The sequence below is a fragment of the Hypomesus nipponensis genome, chromosome 24, assembly GCF_054491055.1.
Source record: "Hypomesus nipponensis isolate SF chromosome 24, ASM5449105v1, whole genome shotgun sequence".
Lineage (NCBI taxonomy): Eukaryota > Metazoa > Chordata > Actinopteri > Osmeriformes > Osmeridae > Hypomesus > Hypomesus nipponensis.
Genome location: NC_140384.1, coordinates 8,289,905 through 8,308,093, shown reverse-complemented (window position 1 = coordinate 8,308,093; position 18,189 = coordinate 8,289,905). Strand labels below are relative to the sequence as shown.

The 18,189-nt window shown below is 48.5% G+C and overlaps 2 protein-coding genes across 2 annotated transcripts; both read left to right on the top strand.

The window, feature by feature from the left end:
* The first annotated feature begins 13 nt into the window (after positions 1–13).
* Positions 14–2,264, top strand: edf1 (endothelial differentiation-related factor 1). The gene is made up of 5 exons (XM_084690172.1): positions 14–291; positions 668–719; positions 916–1,076; positions 1,526–1,619; positions 1,750–2,264. The coding sequence occupies exons 1-5, from the start codon at positions 214–216 to the stop codon at positions 1,809–1,811; spliced, it is 447 nt and encodes a 148-aa protein (XP_084546298.1). The 5' UTR covers positions 14–213; the 3' UTR covers positions 1,812–2,264.
* A 336-nt stretch (positions 2,265–2,600) lies between these two features.
* On the top strand, positions 2,601–18,164 carry git2a (G protein-coupled receptor kinase interacting ArfGAP 2a). The gene is given in 22 exon segments (XM_084690170.1): positions 2,601–3,070; positions 5,407–5,540; positions 6,202–6,314; positions 6,584–6,689; positions 6,795–6,881; positions 6,991–7,121; positions 7,221–7,315; positions 7,463–7,508; positions 8,099–8,150; positions 8,239–8,311; positions 8,411–8,508; positions 8,606–8,717; positions 8,831–8,973; positions 9,364–9,513; positions 11,422–11,670; positions 12,552–12,641; positions 14,567–14,649; positions 14,809–15,000; positions 15,416–15,498; positions 15,501–15,546; positions 16,241–16,304; positions 16,596–18,164. Coding segments are annotated over 22 exon segments (2,412 nt in total). The 5' UTR covers positions 2,601–3,018; the 3' UTR covers positions 16,809–18,164.
* The last annotated feature ends 25 nt before the right edge of the window (positions 18,165–18,189 follow it).

Below are 18,189 nucleotides of genomic sequence, written 5' to 3'. Positions count from 1 at the left end.
ACGCCATTTCCGGAAACGGCGATGACGACAAGTTGAAGGTACTGGTGTAAATACGGTTGCAAGCAATTACGGTAGCTCCATTTCCAACCCCACACCACGTTTCTTTAGCTGGTTCCAAGCATACTTTAGCTCCAACTAAAAGCTGGGATCGTATTTGTATCGGTCGAACCGTTTTACGTTTCATCAGTTATTCCTACTTAAGATAGGTTCAAAATGGCAGAAAGTGACTGGGACACCGTGACCGTGCTGAGGAAGAAAGGACCAACTGCTGCGCAATCGAAGTCCAAGCAGGTAGGCTAGCTGGACATGCTAACTGGCTGAGCTATTTTAGGCAAGTTACCACAATTGGCAGCCAATACCACTAACAAGCTGAGCACACCATATTACGTTTTATTGCTAGCTACCTTTTAATTTCACATTTTAACTAGTGTGTCGAATGTTGTCAACGTGCTAGCTAGCTAAGTATTGGCTAACGTTAGCTAATGGCTAACAATATTGAGCTTGTAGTTTACACCCATACTGGTATGCGTGTCTTTGGGTAGGGCCCCATCGATGCAGTAGTAGATGTCATGGGGGGGTGGGGGGGGGGGAAGTAAATTGCATCGATGGGGCTAGCTAGCTACAAAGACCTTGCTTTTGGATACGAACAGGCTGCTTTGTTTTATAGGCTGTCGCAGCAGCCCAGAGACGCGGAGAAGAACTAGAAACATCAAAGAAATGTAAGAATCCCACTAACTCGGCCCTGGCTTTGTTAAAAGTTACAGGGTAAAGGTATGGAAATGTGCATAAGGAAATTATTCCATGGCAAACTCGCTTCCCACAGGCGTTTCAGATAAATCCAATCCGTATGTTTTATAATATCAATGGCTTCCTGTAACAACAGCTTAATTCCTTGTGTTTTTTCTTTCTTAACAGGGGCTGCAGGGCAGAACAAGCAGCATGTCATAACTAAGAACACCGCCAAGCTAGACCGCGAGACAGAGGAGCTACAGCACCAGAGGGTGCCTCTGGAAGTGGGCAAGGTGATCCAGCAGGGACGACAGAACAAGGGCCTCACGCAGAAGGACCTGGCCACTGTAAGTCACACACACCTACACACACACACCTACACACACGATCAAACACATCTACACACACACCAACACACACACCTACACACACCTACACGCACACACATCTACACGCACACACATCTACACGCACACACATCTACACGCACACACATCTACAACGACACACATCTACACACACACCTACAAACACACACCTACACACACATCTACACACACACACCTACACACACACCTACACACAGCCACCTAAAATATTCACCTGGTCAGACCCTGAGGCTTTACTCTGTGGCTTGTGGCACACATCTCAGCCCCCCCCCCCCCCCCCCCCCCCCCACCAAACAGGATAGTTTCAAATACTCAGAATCTGAAATGTCTTTCATTATTTTTTGCTCAGCATAACTGGGTTGGAAAATGTATGAATGTTTCTAAATTTGCTGCGGTTGTCTTCACAGAAAATAAACGAGAAGCCACAGGTCATTGCGGACTACGAGTGCGGAAAGGCCATCCCTAACAACCAGGTCATGGGCAAAATCGAAAGAGCAATAGGTGAGTGTAGCATGCCGTGGAGTGATATAAACACACGTTTGTTTGTTATGATACCAAAGGTTAATTACATTTTATGATGGTGTTACCATGGCCTGGAGCTAATTGTTTGAGTTGTCCATGCTGTTCCTAGGGTTAAAGCTACGAGGGAGAGACATTGGCAAACCAATGGACCCACTGCCGCAGAAGAAGTGACATCACATACTGGAAGAAGCTTCTAGTCTGGCTGTTGTTTACCATTCTGGGGGCATGCGCATCACGACTTCTGGGTTCAGCTAGGCAGCCTGTCTTTTCCATGCAAGATGAGGAGTCATCCTGCGATAACATGATAAACATCAGGTTGACTGGACAGTTGAATTTAGGATATAAATTGTGGGGCTGTTTTTCTTTGGGCTTTCAGCTTATGACTGGCAATGCTACAATGAAGATTAGTTAAACATTTACAGAGTGCTCTAACATGAATGATGAAACATGTAACTATCACCAAATGTGGGTGTAGGCCTTAGTAATGGACTACATTTACGGCTATCATTTATTTGCTTACAACCTGATATGACTAGAAAATTGCTGTAATAACGTTTTCCTCGACTGTTATGATTTTTCACTCACTAAAGTCAAGGGACCACAAAAAGGTGGCATGTGAAACAATGGTTTCTTTTGAATTATTTCACAAACAACCCTTTCAAAATGAACTGTATCAATCCATTGAATCCAAGCATATATACAAAAATAGCATGTAGAGCTAGAACACTTGACATCGATACAAGGTGGATGGCAAGGATATTGCCTAGCCCTCGCTGAAAACGGTTTACGAGTAGGAACTATTGACGCTCATGGCAACGACTAACTGAATGACACCAATGCAAACCACTTACAGTTCAATTTTGACTTCAATAAAGTTTCAGACAGAGCGATAGATGTCGCTGTCCAGTTCGAAGGCGATTCTTAAATAAGGCATGCTTTTTAGCACCCTCCGCCTTCGCTGCAAACGTCACCGATGGTACGTCCCCGCCCGAATGCAAAACGTGAATATGTCCGTGGTGCATTCGCGTTCATACGGTTGTCGGGCTTGTTTGGGCTTGGCTATTCCACCTAGCTGGAGTTTCCGAACGGACAATCTCAAACCGTACGCGTAAGCTGTCAGCTATCGAACGTAGCTATCATCCAATCCAGCTGGTTAAATTGTTATCTATTTGTCACATTGTGATGTTGAGCTATCAGCAGCTAGGCTAGCTAGCTAGCCACATCCTTTAAAAGCCATCGAAATGAGTGGCTCTCCAGCATAAATATCTGGCTACTGTGATAAGAGATTTAGCTGAACCGGAGGAGTCAAGTTGAGTCACCACTTCTTTACCTGGTCATCCGTTTCCGTGACATTAACGGTATTTTCTCGGCAAAGAGGATGTCTAAACGTCTCAGGAATAGTGAGGTTTGCGCGGATTGCAGTGTTCCAGGTAAGTCTGTTACTTGGTCATCATGGCATGAAATGATGCTGTCAACTCAAATCACCGAGGCGCGCCAGTTAGTATAGTCATTCTAACGTTACAACAACACACTTCTATGCAGCAGCAGTTTAAGCAGATTATGTTAACTATGCCAGCTAGCGGATCAGCCCGCAACTTAGATATTGTCTAACTGATTTATAAGTAGGCTTGTTGTCTTCATTTGTGTCAGTATGCACCAGTGAGGTAATTGTCTGAATGGCATGCATGACATCCAGTCATTCTTACAAATCGAATGCAATATCTCAAAGTCACATTACAAAAACCTCTATAAATGTTTGGATTATTCAGATGAGGTTTTGCAGATATAAGAATCTGTTACTGGTTTCACTGTATCTTGACTGATTACAGAATCTCTTGAATCTTGACATGCCAATGTCATAGTTTTATTTGTTACTGATGTAATCAGGTCACATATACCTACCTATACGACCATTTTAAATATAGTGTTTTTATATACCAGTCTTGGAGTTGAATGACTCAGTTAGGGATTGTTTTGGGTGCTTTGCATATTTTAGAGAAGAATGACTTGATGCTGTCCAGTAAATGCAGGAAGAAAAACAGGATGTTGAATGAATTGATGATGCAGAGACGGAATTTTGTGCTATTGTATTCTAAAAAGCTTTTGTCTTTTGACTTTCCCCGCATCACAAAACAAATGGTAGGAGGCTATGTGAGTTAGTGACCTAGGCCCATGTTCTAAGTATAGCTCTTCACTAAGAATGATACTACAAACCTTACCAGTAGTTTAAATCATCAAGACACCAATCCTTAAGCCAGTCACTGACCGCCAGACTCATTAGTCAAGGCCTCTACACCAGCTGTCCTGGTATGCCCCTCCAGGTTCCTCCTATTACCAGTTGTTGTACTTGGGTCTCTGCATATTTTTAGCAGTCGCAGGCGTCGTTTTAATTTAGCCGCACTTACATTTGTTGAGGAGTGAGCAGGCTTGTCGGCAGGCCCCGGCCCTGCGCCGACAGACAGGCAGAGACAGAGCGCCGAGGGCCAGGTGCCGGAACCAGACGAGAAGCCCTACAGCTGTTTAACCCACACCTCAGCTGTTCCTGGTAGCCCTGCCTCCTGCCTCCTGCCTCCTGCCTCCTGCCTCCTGCCTCCTGCCACTCCAGCGCCAAATCAGCCCGGCGCTGTCGTCATGTGGTTGTGTGGCCTTTCATTCCCAGAGTAGCAGCCACCGTGTTGGCTTTTGATGCTAACTGAAGTTTTTCTCTCCTGTCAGCCTCCGTTTCCTCCCCATGGAGCCTACCTCCGTTTGCACAGTTGCCCAACCCTCTCTTTGGTGGTGGTGTGTCTGTCATTATCTCAACCTAGCTCCTTTTGACTATTGTATGTTACCCCAAGGGCCCTTGAAAACTACCTTTACCAGGGTATGCATTAGTGTCCTGCTCTACTTATGCATGTTGGGCATGAGCCTTCACGCTGCAATTATTTCGAGGTTAGTTTGTGAAAGAGGAAATTGCTCTCTCGCTCAGCTTAAAAAGGATGAGATTTTTTTTGTTGTTTGCTGTGCAGGTCGCTTTTAACGCTACCCATATATGGAAGTGTGTGGCTCAACTTCCCATTTGCACTTTGTGCACCGCTAGCCTAAATCTCAATACCACTGAAGGTCAGGAGATCAGAGAGTAAAATGATGCACCACTCCACTACAAACTGATCTATATCTATAATGGCCTATTTGTATTCAAACAAAAAAAAACTATTATAAATGTTTTGGTTTTTCCATTAAACAATTTCTCCAAAACACGTCTGCTGCAAAGCAGGCTAAGTACCAGTAGACTGCTTATGGACAGTCATTAATGTGTTCACTGATCAGGTAACATTAGCCCTGATGGACCAGCCTACTGTCCCCATTATCTGCAGTAATCTGAGCTTGGCTGAGTTTCAGATAGACTTCAGGCAAGGGTAAGTCTGGGATTTCTGTCAGGTGGAAGTATGAAGCCACCAGAATGGTAGGTCTGAGGTTTGAATCTGTAGCCAACTGAAAAGTGAAGTGGTCTGCCAAAGCCAGCATGCCAAAGATTTGAATAATGGTCCTAAGCAATGGAACAAAACAGTCACACGGAAGGTGTTATAAACCAAGGAACCTTGTTACCGCTTGTTAAACAAACAGATCGGTCAACCCAAAGCTTGAAGTCTGGTTGAGCTGTGTGGAGATGAAAGCTGACAGCGATGTATAACTCAAATAAGAATGACAGTTATGTGCTGGTTAAATACTTAACCATTGTACCTTTTTTTTTCTTTCACCCCCCCCCCCACCCCACCCCTCCCAGATCCTCGCTGGGCGTCGGTGAACAGGGGCGTGTTGGTCTGCGATGAGTGCTGCAGCGTCCATCGGAGTCTGGGCCGCCACAGCTCCCAAGTCCGTCACCTGACGCACACCACGTGGCCTCCCACACAGCTCCAGGTGAGCCCTGGCAGAGCGTCGCAGTCCCGGCCCCCCGTCCCCCCGTCCCCCTGTCCCCCTGTCCCCCTGTCCCCCTGTCCCGGCCCCCTGTCCCCCTGTCCCCCTGTCCCGGCCCCCCGTCCCCCCGTCCCCCTGTCCCCCTGTCCCCCTGTCCCGGCCCCCTGTCCCCCTGTCCCGGCCCCCCGTCCCCCCGTCCCCCTGTCCCCCTGTCCCCCTGTCCCCCCGGCCCCCTGTCCCCCTGTCCCCCTGTCCCCCTGTCCCGGCCCCCTGTCCCCCTGTCCCGTCCCCCCCACGATCCCCGCTGTGGGTCCTCAGATTCTGGCTCCTCTCCTCCTGATGCAGAGGGTGGTGGAGAGCTCTCTCTTATGACCCCCTGGCTCCCTGCCATGCCTGGAGACATGTACAGATGAGATCATTATCCTGGCTCGCTATCAAGTGTAGTCACAGCTCTGCGCAGTGTCTCGTGGAGCTTTCAACCTCATCTGCTCTCAATATAGAGCATTGGCACTCTGTCGATGAGCTGGCTGCTTGAATCGAGATGACAACATCTCTCTGAGAATTACTGTCTTTAAAAAAAAGAAAAAAGAAAGTGTTATTTCACGTCCGTTGCATTGTTTTGTTCCTACACAGTTCCTCATCATGTGTGTCCTCTGCTACACAGATGGTTCAGACATTATACAACAATGGGGCCAACTCGATATGGGAGCACTCTCTGCTGGACCCCGCGTCAGTCATGAGCGGGAAACGCAAGGCCAACCCCCAGGACAAAGTGCAGTGAGTCACCCTCTAGTGTCTGAAGCCCTGCGCTGTGGTGATGTAGGAGAGCCGATTGAACAGAACGGCCTCGTGCTGCAGCTCGAGTGTCAGCTTGAATAGTACAGATGTGTTGGAGAAGCTCATTCGCCTCGTGGAGTATGGTGGATTTGCTATGACAGGAAGTGATAGTTGAAACTTGTTCCTAATGGCAGTGGGGGCCCCCAGGCTCTCTCTGGAGTGTGTGTGTGATGGTCTTTTAAGCTCTTCTGTTTCTTGTCATCTTACAGCCCAAACAAAACAGAGTTCATAAAAGCCAAATATCAAATGTTGGCTTTTGTTCACCGGATGCCCTGTCGCGATGACGACAGTTTTACAGCTAAGGACCTGAGCAAGGTGTGAAAAGAAGCTGGGGTGACCAACAACACTTTTCAGAACAGTACACAACAACAGAACATTTCACTAACATGTTGTTTTGCTTTTTTTTTCTCCCCTTTTTAGCAACTGCACTCGAGTGTCCGCACAGGTAATCTGGAGACGTGTTTGAGGTTACTCTCTCTGGGAGCCCAGGCAAACTTCTTTCACCCCGTAAGATTCACAATTCCTTCCCTCCTTCCCCCCCCCCCCCCTTCTTCTTTCCTGGTGTTGATTTTTCACAGGGAGACTTTTTACACTGCGTTATGTACTTTTCCTGCAGGAAAAAGGGAACACGCCCCTGCATGTGGCAGCCAAGGCAGGGCAGGTGTCTCAGGCAGAGCTGCTGACTGTGTACGGCGCCGACCCCGGGGCCCCAGATACGAGCGGCAAGACCCCCATCGACTACGCAAGGTCAGTCTGTCATCGCTCACCAACTGAAGGCCGAATATTCATTTTTGCCACCCTGGCTTGTTGTAACATTGTTTGATGGGTGGATCTTTTCCTCCGCAGGCAAGCTGGGCACTGTGACTTGGCAGAGAGGCTGGTGGAGATTCAGTACGAGTTGACCGACCGTCTGGCTTTCTATCTGTGTGGGAGGAAACCTGGTGAGAGAGAAATCAACGTCTCCTATTGGATCATACACACGTCGCATGCACTTAACACACACTTCACACACACCTCGCCACATTATCACACCTGTCCCTCATTGCGAGGTCTTATTAGAAGCAATGGGTGTGTGTGTCGTCTTTCAGATCATAGATGTGGCCAACACTTCATCATTCCCCAGATGGCAGACAGGTAAGGGAACACACACAACGGCTTCATGCAGACGACCCCCGACCCTGTCGGAGTGTATCCTGTAGTTAGAGGAGAGGGAGGAGCTGCCAGGCCTGTTCCGGCACGTTCTTGGGTTCCCTCGTGCAAGGAAATGGGGAGTCAGGTGACTGAGCGGTTAGGGAAGCGGGCTAGTAATCTAAAGGTTGCCAGTTCGATTCCCGGCCATGCCAAATGACGTTGTGTCCTTGGGCAAGGCACTTCACCCTACTTGCCTTGGGGGGAATGTCCCTATACTTACTGTAAGTCACTCTGAATAAGAGCGTCTGCTAAATGACTAAATGTATATGCACACATCCCCGGGACAATTGCACTGTAATTGTTGCAGTTAAAATACAATCTGACCCAAGTCTCAGTTTTAGATCCTACACTTCTGGTTTAAAAACAGTGTACTTATAAGGGACCCCCAAATGAAGCATGGTGTCTTTTTTTTCCAATGCTTTCTTTTAATGGATAAGGAACATGTAAGTATTCCGTCTCATCAGGTTTCAAATCCGCCCTCCAATTCCGTAGATCAGAAATAAAACGTCTATACGTTTGTCTTCCGTCTCCAGCAGTTTAGATCTGTCTGAACTCGCAAAGGCAGCCAAGAAGAAACTGCAGTCGGTGAGTGACGTGATGTTTTGAAGGTTTGGATCAGTTTCTGATTACTTCCACCATGGCCGTCTCAAACATGACTGTGTCTCCACTGTAGCTCAGTAATCATCTGTTCGAGGAGCTGGCGATGGACGTGTACGACGAGGTGGACAGGAGGGAGACGGATGCAGGTGAGACGGCCGTGTCAGCGCTCCACTCCGCAGCTTTCAAGATCGCCCTCCTTTTTATGGTTTGGAGTCTTAATGAGGCTGCGTGCCTGTCGTGTTCAGTTTGGTTAGCGACGCAGAACCACAGCACCCTGGTGACAGAGACCACAGTGGTGCCTTTCCTTCCTGTGAACCCGGAATACTCGTCGACACGAAACCAGGCAAGCTCGCCTCACTGTAGCCTCACCCCATGTCAGCCTCGCGTGTTAGCCTCGCCTCAGCCTCTCTTGTTAGCTAATCATTCCTATTCTCTTCCAGGGACGACAAAAACTTGCGAGATTCAACGCTCACGAGTTTGCGACTCTTGTGATCGATATACTGAGCGATGCGAAACGTAGACAGCAGGGGAATTCTCTCACGAGTCCCAAAGGTGTGTATGGGATGACCCCCCCCCCCCCCCTCCATCTCCTACATCTTCAGATGACAAGCTGGAAGCCGGGCCTTCAACAGGTCTGTCACGTGGGCCTGTTCTGTCGTTGTCAGAGAACGTGGAGCTGATCCTGAAGAGCGTGGGCAGCCGACATGGCAGCGAGAGCCAGGACAACGACCAGCCCGACTACGACAGCGTGGCCTCGGACGAGGACACGGACCAGGAGCCCTCCTCCTGCAAGGGAGACCGCACCAAGGTGCCGCCCGCTCAGCCTGGGCCTTCCATTCATGGTTGAAATCGGCGTTGTGTGGGGGTTGCTAAATACAAGCATTTAATACATTTCTTTATGTGCCTCTCCGCAACGATAACTCTCCTCCCCCCTCCTCTCCTCCCCCTCCCCTCTCCTCCTCCTCCTCTCCTCTTCCTCCTCTCCTCTCCCCCTCCTCCCCTCTCCTCCTCCCCTCTCCCCTCGTCCTCGTCCTCCTCCTTCTCCTCCCCTCTCCTCCTCCCCTCTCCCCTCGTCCTCGTCCTCCTCCTTCTCCCCTCCTCTCCTCTCCTCTCCTCTCCTCCCCTCCTCTTCCTCCCCGTCCTCCCCTCCTCTCCTCTCCCCTCCTCTCCTCCTCCTCCCCCTCCCTGGCCCTCCCAGAGCCTGGACTCTGACCTGTCGGACGGGCCCATCACGGTGCAGGAGTTCCTGGACGTGAAGAACGCCCTGTCTGCCTCTGAGGCCAAGATCCAACAGCTGCTGAAGGTCAACAACAACCTGAGCGATGAACTCAGACTCATGCAGAAAAAGGTACCCTCAGAGCTGCACCAATCAGATCACTAAGACCGAGGGCTGGACTAGGGCTGGACTTATCCCCCAACTCCTTTTACCCCACTGTGAAGCACATTGTGTCGCCTCCTGGTATGAAATGCTATATAAATAAAGTTTGATTTGATTAGATTTTATGGGTGCACAGCCGTCAGGAGAGCTTCAGTCCCCTCTCCCACCTCCACTGTTCCACCTCCACAGTCACCCCCCTCCCTGCCCGCCTGGTGGGCCAGGCTGTCTCTGGTCTGGGCTGCTGGACACCACACTGCCTGTCTTTTTACTGCTAAATGTTGGCCAGCATGTTGTCATTTTCCAAGGTGGCTTTATAGTCTTTTGGAAATATGTATTAAACATTTTTTTTTACTTTTTTTCGTCGTTGCAGTAAAAGCCGTTTTATCTCTCATGATAGTACTAACAGACATTTCAAGAATAACCAGCATGCACGATTGCCTTTCCTCAGTTAGTCATTTGACCAAGTGACTAACTCCACTGTTTTAAGACAACATTTTAGAATACTGTATGTGAACCAATGGAATGATAATGTAATTGTCATCTAATCCAATGTCATCTAATCCAGGCTTTCTTTATTGTGTGAGATAACATAACTTTCTCTTACGGATGATAACAGATATGTGTTTTTTGCCTGATATCTGTAAAGGTCCAACTGCTCTGGTGAAAAGATAACGTAGTACCACAGATATTAGATAACCGCGTACCACAGATATTCTCCTTGTCATGTGGAACAGCACGAGATCACATCCACTGTGTACAACCTCCTCTTCGTCTGATGAGAAAGCTGTCATGACGATCACTTCAATTCTACCTTCAAAAGTGTGTGTTTTAAGGATTTAGAGAAATTATGATTTTTATTGTATTTTTTTGGTTGTTTTACTTCAAACTTAAAAGTTGACTTTATCCCTATTCACTTATGTTCCAACCCCCCTCAAAATACCCATTGTGTTGGAATGCTGATGTCATCTGTTCATGTGATGAGCGGCCCGCCGCGGGGCTGAGCGCTCTGTTCACATGCTCTGCTCGACTGCGAGGTTAGACTCGTGTTTCCCAAGGACTGATAGAGGCCCTTGTGACTCAGCCCAGCCGGCCCAGTGGACTGAGCGCTGGTCTCCATAGTGAAGTACAGGGTGAACATGCCTCACTGGAGATCCTTAGTGGTCAACATGTTGACTGAGATACAGCTGTGTGGACCGGCATTGTTTAGAAGTCACGGCTGAAGTCATTTACAACTTTCCCTGACCCCCCTTCTCTTACTGAAAAGCACCATTGACACCCCCCCCCCCCCCCCCCCCAGTGTGGCTGAATAACAGTCTCATCCGAACCGAACACATTTCTCTGCGATGGTACGAGGTCTTTTCAAGATCCCAGGTCTTCCTGGTTTCTGAACTCTGTCTCTGCTTGGGCGTATTCTTCCACAGTTCCACAGGGTCTGCTTGTCCCGGGGGGGGGGGGGGGGCCGGGGGCCCCCATGCCACCTCGCCTGCCTGCCACTGCTCTCTGCTTGCTTTGACACCCTGCTTTGACCCTTTGACACCCTGCTTCGACCCTTTGACACCCTGTTTCAACCCTTTTTGTGATTGATTTGAGTCTTCCGAAAACCTAGCATGAGTAACATGAGAGATTGGGCCTTGATTATTAACCGTAACACATACCATATAAAAAATATTCAATCTGTAACAGAGATTTAAGGATATTCAGCTTTTACGTAGCCTATACATGGTACAGCACAAATGCATCAAATACTAAACTGGTGAGGTAACTATCAGGCTTTAATGGAGATTTAGCGTGAGAGTGGTCAGCTGCAGGCCAGGGCAGGGCAGGAGAGCCAGCGTATCCAGGAAGCTCCTCTCAGTCCTGCCGACCCCTGTCTTCCAGCTGCAGTCTCTGCAAAGCGAGAATACCTCTCTGAGGCGACAGGGCCCAGCCAGTATGTATCAGGTCCCTGGCTCCCCGGGCCACCCCGACCCCTCCAGCCCCTCAGCCCTGAAACGGAGGCAGGCAGCGCGGGCCAGCCGGCCCATGTCTATGTATGAGACTGGCTCCGCTCTGAAGCCCTGCCTCCCCAAGGGGGAGACCCCGTACCCAGAGGAAGGCCTCCCCACCCTGCAACCTTTCCCTCCTCATGTAAGTAAGACCTGCAACCCTGCCTCTGCCACTTCCTCACCTCCTTCAGAGTCTTGTCCTCCACGTCTCTCTCTCTCTCTCTCTCCCCCCTCCCCCCACATCCTGTCTGTCTGCAACCTTCCTTCCCCTTTTTTTGCCCCCCCCCTCATTCTTGCGCTACGGGTTTGTTGGATGACGTTGGTGTAGGGTTATCTCGTAGCTGGGAGGTAGTGATCCGCCAGGACAATGCCAGACGTGAGAGTCCCACAGCTAGTCCCATACAGCATATAAATGCCTTAATTCGTTGCTGGAGTTTTACCGGTGTTATTAGGACTATTTTTTTCTGTTCATGTAGATTTGTAGGCATATTTTCCACCATTGTTCTGATTTAAAGTATTTTCAAGGTTTGTGTGTGTCATTTCAAATACGCATTAAACAATCCATACAAATGTTTTTTCAGTGTTTGTTTTCTGTCTCTGTGACAAACTAACAGCATCATTTATGATTCGAATCTGTTCTCTGTCCTTCATGTTGTTTGGTGTTTTTATAAATGTTTAACTCCATTGTTCTGTCATTTTTCAAAAGTTAAAGATACTGTTTACTGCACACCTGTAAAATGTATGTGAAATTCCAGTAGGTATGGTAACTACTAAATGATCAAAAAGAGGCATAGCCAGAACATCGAAATATGTGGTGTTATTTAAAGCCCTTTGGACTTTGTCATTATCTTGTCAATTACACTTTTTATAATATTTTCCCTTTTTCCCAGTAGTTATTGTTTTCGTCAAGTGCTCTCAAGAATTGTTATCAACCAATGGTGACTGTTTTTGAGAGCGCTAACTAGGTTTCATGAAACATTTTCACATATCTGTTGAAAACATTTGATCTGAACCCTTTTCTAGACGGGAAGGGCCGCTTTGGTAACTTCCTCCTCATCCCTCCCCTCCTTCCCATCCACCCTGTCTTGGTCGCCGGACGAAAGTGCTCAAAGGGTTAAGTACCTCCTCACTTGGTACCTGCCTGGCAGGAAGCAGAGAGCCCCTTGCCTTTTGCCGTCTCCTCCTCCTACACCTACACCCTCCTCTTCCTGCTCCCCACCTGGCCCTCTGCATGAGCTGCCCCCGAGTCTCCCTCCTCCTCCTCTCCATCATGCCCCCAGTGGTGTGGAGTTATCCGTGACTCCACCCCCACTCCCCACCAGAGAAGAAACCTCGCCGGTCGCGCCACATGCCCCTCCTATTTTCCTTCCCTCCCCGTGTAACTCAGACACCAGACGGTCTGTTTCCGTGTGCTGAGACGTCTGGCTCTCGTGTAGCTCAGACACCAGACGGTCTGTTTCCGTGTGCTGGGACGTCTGGCTCTCGTGTGGCTCAGACACCAGACGGTCTGTTTCCGTGTGCTGGGACGTCTGGCTCTCGTGTAGCTCAGACACCAGACGGTCTGTTTCCGTGTGCTGGGACGTCTGGCTCTCGTGTAGCTCAGACACCAGACGGTCACGCCGTCCCTTCACCTGTGGAGACAGTATTTGGAGAACTTCAGATGAGCTTTGTTCCTCCCTCACCTCTAACCCCCACGGCCTCGCCCTCTCTTAGGCCGCTCCAGCATGCTCTCACCACCTCCGTTAACACTCCGGCCCTTTCCGGTTAACCCTACTTCCTCGCCGAAGGGACTGGTTTGTGCTCGGGCTGTTAGACTCGGCGGGAAAGAAAATGGCTCATGTCGTTCATCCAGCTGCTGAACTGTGGTAGTGTGGCTTAGCGTGGGGGCGTGGCATCTTGTGCAGTGGACTGGAAGAGGATTGTTTGGTCTCTTGTGGGCTGATAGTGAGACCTGAAGGGTATGTATTTTGACGGTGTGTGGCTGGTCCCTACCTTTCCTCTGGCTGGCTGTATGCTGTGTCCTGCAAAAACTAGTTCCCTGTGCAGGGCCTCTGCAAGGCGTAGGGATTTGCATGAAATCAGAGCTGTACACCAACTCTCCAAATCAGTTTTCACTCTTTTAGTCGTAAAACAAATTATATATATTATATATATTTGCAAGGTCTGAATGCGTGACTGGAGCTAAATGCTTACGTCCTTTCATGTTTATTTCAACTGTAAGGAACTGCTGTGCTTGGACTGTTGTCGTTAAATCTTTCTAAATTCTTCCGAACCTCGACGTAATTTCTTTAGTTTGTTCACTATTGGTCCAAAAGTTATTATCCTTACCGACTTGGACCAGAACCAGGGTGAAGTGATTAAGTTGTGGTTCTGAAGCAATTCTGAGCAAGCTCTTTCCTCTGAGTAGTTTTTTTCTTCCGTGATTCCCCCCCCCCACAGTTCTCAAACACCTCAGACCATTCTCCACCACTGTTTACTGTTCGTTTCTAATGCCGTCCATATGTCCAATCTCCACTCTCAGGAGATTGTTGTTGTGCACCTTCCACCAGTCTGCAAGAACAAGCCATCTGTCTCGGTGTTTGTTTGCTATTAAATGTCCCTGATTGGATTGTCTTTAAGACTGTATACTGTGTTTAAAAATTAGAAATGTACTTGCAAAGCCATGTGGAATAGTTATTTATTAGCCAAAAAGCACATTGAGTGGAAAAGGGATATTTTGAACCCGGATAACCGCTTTCTACTAACCCTGGCAATCACGTTTATGAGACTTCACATCGAGTTCCATATGTGCTTCTTTGCTCTTGGCTGGTTTCATGCAAAGTTGTTTTCTGTATTCATTGTCTTATGTTTTGGTTAAAACACATTACCTTCATTTGACTATCAAAACACGATTCAAACACATTTGAAATCAATTTGTATGTGTACACTTTGCATTGAAACGATTGCAGCAGCATATCCTCTTCCTGTTTACGTTGTCAGCGACGTCAAGACGCTCCGTCTCCTAGCAACACGTGTGACCCTTCTCCCTCTCGCCTCAGGCCTCCAGGATGGAGAAACAGAGCAGCATGCCTGACAGTCACTATGACAACCCCACCAACGATACGGAAATGGAAGACTCAGGGTAGAACCTAACCCCCAACACACACACACACACACAGGCACACACACACGCACACACCGTGACCTACACCAACACCTGAAAGCCAATCGAGTGTTCCTCGTGTTTCGTTCTGCACTCTGGCGCTGAGCAGAAGGCTGCCCTGTGTTCCCCCTGCTGCAGGGTGTTCAGGAGGGGCAGGCTGAGGAGCAGCGGCTGGCTGGGCGAGGGCAGCTCCATCCCAGAGCTGGATGACCTGGAGGCGGAGCCTGACCCCAGCCTGCCCAGCACGGAGGACGTCATCCGCAAGACGGAGCAGATCACCAAGAACATCCAGGAGCTGCTGCGCGCCGCCCAGGATAACAAGCATGACAGGTGAGCGGGCCCGACCCCACGCGGGCCGGACCCCACGCGGGCCGGACCCCACGCGGGCCGGACCCCGAGCGGGCCGGATCCCACGCGGACCGGCTCCTGGAAAGCAGCCGCTGTGACCTTTTTGTTTAGTTTGACATCAATCCTGCTTCTCCTTTTTGGCACATTCTTTATTTTTTACTTCCTTGTCAATCAAATAATTTGGGGGTTCCTCGTCACTGTTCTTCATGGGGTATTTGAGTTCAGCTTTTCACCAGTTCTGTTTCTCAGTATTTAATTTATCTCCATACATTTCCTCTTTCTGTCTCTGTCCGGTCACATCCTCCCTCCTCCTCCTCCCTCCTCCTCCCCCCTCCGGTGTGTTGTCTCTGGGGCCCTGTGGGGCCCTGCTGTGTGGTTCTGTGGCCCCTGGGAGCAGACCGTGTGAGCGTGAGGGTGTGCGCAGGCTCAGGCACAGCCTGGGCTGCTTCAGCACCCTGGTGCCCTGGGCGGACAAGCCCGCCTCCCCCTGCAGTCCCCCGGCCTCCGGCCCCCTGACCCCTCCACCTGGTACTCTGGCATCTGTTCCTGCCTCCCAGGCACAGTGTCTTTCTCTCTCTCTCTCTCTCTCTCTCTGTGTGTCTCTCTCTCTCTCTGTGTGTCTCTCTTTCTGTGTGTGTTATGCCTCCCCCCTCACCTCCTCATTGACTTTCTTGCTGTGGCGTGTGGACTCTACTTTGCCTTTTGACTGTCTTCCTCAGACTAACGCCATTCTCAGACCATTCTCACTCACACTAACGAATCAGCGCACACCTCTCCGCATAAAAAACAAAACAAAAACTGTACTAAAAGGAGTTTAACGTCCGGAGGTACAGACGATTCCTAGTCCTCAGTGTGAGGTGATTTTAGTGGCAACTTGAATCTCTCCTCCCTTCGAAGTGGGAAAAACTGTTGGCTTCTCTTTAGTTTTAGGGATCTTAAAACGAATGGTTTAGTTTTATTGTTCTTGTTGCTCTCCCACCCAGCCTGAAGGGTGAGCACTGTCTCTTCCGTAGTGCTGTGTGTGGTTGCATCGTGTAACCCAGTGAATGCTTACAAGGGTTCTGCAGTTGGAGGGCAAGTTTGAATTGTGTGCTAGTTTGCATTGCCCAGACTGTTAATGTAACAGCATGTTATGGGTATAACAAATGATTAATATTATTATTTAATCCAGTTTTACTGTTTAACAGCTAATCTCTTCATGACCTTTTTATTCTTTCAACAGCTTTCTACCCTGCTCAGAAAGAATCCACGTGGCTGTAACAGAGATGGCTGCCCTTTTCCCCAAGGTAAGTGTACAGGAAGGGCATGTTGTGAATTCAGTTCCATTACAGCCTCAGATTCCACTAGCAGGGAGGGCTGGGATGCTGTCAGTCTCCCGTATTCATCACCACGTCTCTCTGTGTGCGTGTGTGTGCCTCTCTCTCTGTGTGTGTGTCTCTGTGTCTCTCTCTATGTCTCTCTCTGTCTCTCTCTCTGTCTCTTTCTCTCTCTGTCTGTCTCTCTATCTCTGTCTCTCTCTCTATCTCTCTCTGTGTCTCTCTGTGTCTCTCTCTCTCTCTGTGTTGGGTCCCCTCCAGAGGCCTCGTTCAGACATGGTGAGGGGCTCCCTGCGCCTGCTCACCTCCAGCGCCCAACGCCTGCAGGGTGAGTGTAGGAAGGCCACGCCCCCGGACGCCAGCCTGGCGGCCGACATGCAGCTGGTCACCCAGCAGGTCATCCAGTGTGCCTACGACATCGCCAAGGCAGCCAAGCAACTCGTCACCATAACGACCAAGGAGAACAACAACTGACAGCCATCATCATCATCATCATCATCATCACCACGCAGGTCCTCAAACAGAGCTGATTTGTTGTATTATTTTAGCTCGTGTTTTTAATGCATCTTATGATTTTTATTTTATTTTTTCCCATCAGTATTTGTGATTTTTTGCATGTGTTATTATTTTATTATTTAAAGATAAATGTACAAAATGTTTAAGTGTTTGCAATGGTTAGCTTAAAGCCTGTATTGGTCAACGCCTGATTTGAGGTCATGTTAGATGTTGGGCGTTATAAGGTTAGATTAGCCTGCGAAAGCTCAGCCTAATAGAAGCTGAATGATCACGTTTACAGCACAGACCATTGTTGAGGAGCAATCCAGTGATTTCTAATCCAATCGTTCCTGTTATATTCTAGGAAAGATCTCGTCTTTCTTGCTAACCAGGAAGCCATCCATTAACGTCCACAGTGTACCCTCCATCTTCTAAACAGTCTCCAGTTCGACGCTATTGCGGTCGACGTCCAAACATAGTGTTCCACACGCCAGGGGTGAAGTGTTTACACGTTCCCCTAAGCAAAGTAGCACAGAGGCAACGCTGGAAATAAGCCATAAAACCATATCAGGAGTCACTAGCGATGTGTTGTCACAGCTGTAGGAAACAACTAGAACTGTGTACATACCGACAACACTGCACGCGTTTGATGGTGTTCAGTATTTTAAAGGGGGTACACATCGGTAGAAGACTAATGGGAGATTTAACAGCTAACATTAAACCCTGTTTATGCACTTTGTATCCCTGCAATGCCAATGTGTCCAAGTGTGATTGCTTCCATTTAATATGCACTTAGTGCAGCTAACTATGTCTATTTAATCTGGTAGTCGATGCATCAAAGCACTTGTTCCAGGGCTTAATTACGCTCTTCACCAGCAATATGTTTTGCTTGTGTTAAATAACTAATGTGCTTCATTTTTTTTCTCCTCCTCTTCAAAGTCAGATGCTAGACACAGCACCGCACATGCTTAGTTGTGTGTGCTGTAGCAATGTAGGTACTGTGACAACAGCTAGATATCCCACCGCTAACGACTCTTTGACCCCCTGTGTGTCGTGTCTGCCGCTGCTTGGTTTGTTGTTGATGTGGAGCTCATGGCAGGGTTCTGAAGGCCAGCCTACGTTGATAGCTTCTGTGTAAAGTGTGCAAGCTGAAGGTTATCAGGACAGGTTCTGAGCTCAGTGTCTAACTTGAAATGTGATCAAGGAAACAGCCCTTCCTGTACTCCTCTGTTACTTCTTCATGAGGTCCAGACATGCAGAAGTTTATAACTGCTGGGGTATTCAAAACAAAACATTTTATTTTCTAAATAAACTTAATTTATAATTATAATCTCATCACTGTTCCTAGTCCTTTTTGGCT

What these genes read in the sequence shown, in the direction of transcription:
- edf1 (XM_084690172.1), top strand. Translation starts at nt 214, where the DNA reads ATGGCAGAAAGTGACTGGGACACCGTGACCGTGCTGAGGAAGAAAGGA. An exon ending in ACTAGAAACATCAAAGAAAT is followed by an intron (nt 720 to 915) that starts GTAAGAATCCCA and finishes CTTTCTTAACAG; the next exon opens with GGGCTGCAGGGCAGAACAAG. An exon ending in CGCAGAAGGACCTGGCCACT is followed by an intron (nt 1,077 to 1,525) that starts GTAAGTCACACA and finishes TTGTCTTCACAG; the next exon opens with AAAATAAACGAGAAGCCACA.